Source organism: Penaeus monodon, chromosome 31, assembly GCF_015228065.2.
Source record: "Penaeus monodon isolate SGIC_2016 chromosome 31, NSTDA_Pmon_1, whole genome shotgun sequence".
In the NCBI taxonomy this organism is placed as follows: Eukaryota; Metazoa; Arthropoda; class Malacostraca; order Decapoda; family Penaeidae; genus Penaeus; species Penaeus monodon.
This window is the reverse complement of record NC_051416.1, coordinates 16,500,835-16,501,541: the sequence shown is the minus strand read 5'-3', so window position 1 is coordinate 16,501,541 and position 707 is coordinate 16,500,835. Positions and strand designations below refer to the sequence as shown.

General features: G+C 48.8%; 1 protein-coding gene across 1 annotated transcript in view; it reads right to left on the bottom strand.

The window, feature by feature from the left end:
• Nucleotides 1-70: 70 nt before the first annotated feature.
• The window catches only part of LOC119592902 (discoidin domain-containing receptor A-like), a 26,822-nt gene continuing 26,185 nt past the window's right edge, over nucleotides 71-707 (bottom strand). The window contains exons 5-6 of the mRNA XM_037941795.1: nucleotides 152-299; nucleotides 71-105 (exon numbers count right to left, since the gene is read on the bottom strand). Of these exons, the coding sequence (XP_037797723.1) occupies nucleotides 71-105; nucleotides 152-299 (183 nt within the window). The remainder of the gene's footprint in view (nucleotides 106-151; nucleotides 300-707) is intronic.

Genomic DNA, 707 nt, shown 5'->3' with positions numbered 1-707 from the left:
AGTACGACAGCAGCCCGTCTGAGGGAGGAAGCGGTCAGCCTTCGCTCTTGTTCCTTAGAATGTTCTAGACTCATATTGACAGCGAAACAACACGGGCGGAAGGCCCTGAGTGCAGGAGAAAAACATTTTCCAAAAAGTCCTTCGGGCGTACCTGTGTAGGGGCATCCGTAAACCTCGACGCGCATGCAGACGGTGCGCGGGTGGTCGCTGTAGGGCACGAAGCGCACGCGCGCCGCGACGATCGGCGGCGTCAGCTGCGACGACTGCGCCAGGTACGTGTTGGTGTTGCCCTCCAGGAGCTGCAGAAGGGGGTGAAGGAAGATAGGATATTAATCATGCAGAAAGAAGATGAAAGATGAGTATCTAGGGTGAAGAATTTGTTTCTGTTGCCTTCCAGAAGCTGCAGAAAGGGGAGGAAGGGGAAACAATGATGATAAGGGAATAAAAGGGGAAGGCTGAAAAAATAAAAGAATGAAGTTCTTCTAATCTAACATTTACTCAGGTGATCTTGTGCCCAGTGAATTCGGAAAAGTTAGACTGTGCCAAAAAGTTTTCCGTCAAAGTCACGCTGGCTTAGGCCTATCAAGTCGCCCTTGTCATAAAGCGGATATCGATCGACAACTTTTATACGGAGATAGAGGAGGAGTTTTAAAAAGCTGAAAAAAGTAAGGAGAAAGGTTTTCAACTGCTGAGTAGTCTGGGAAGAT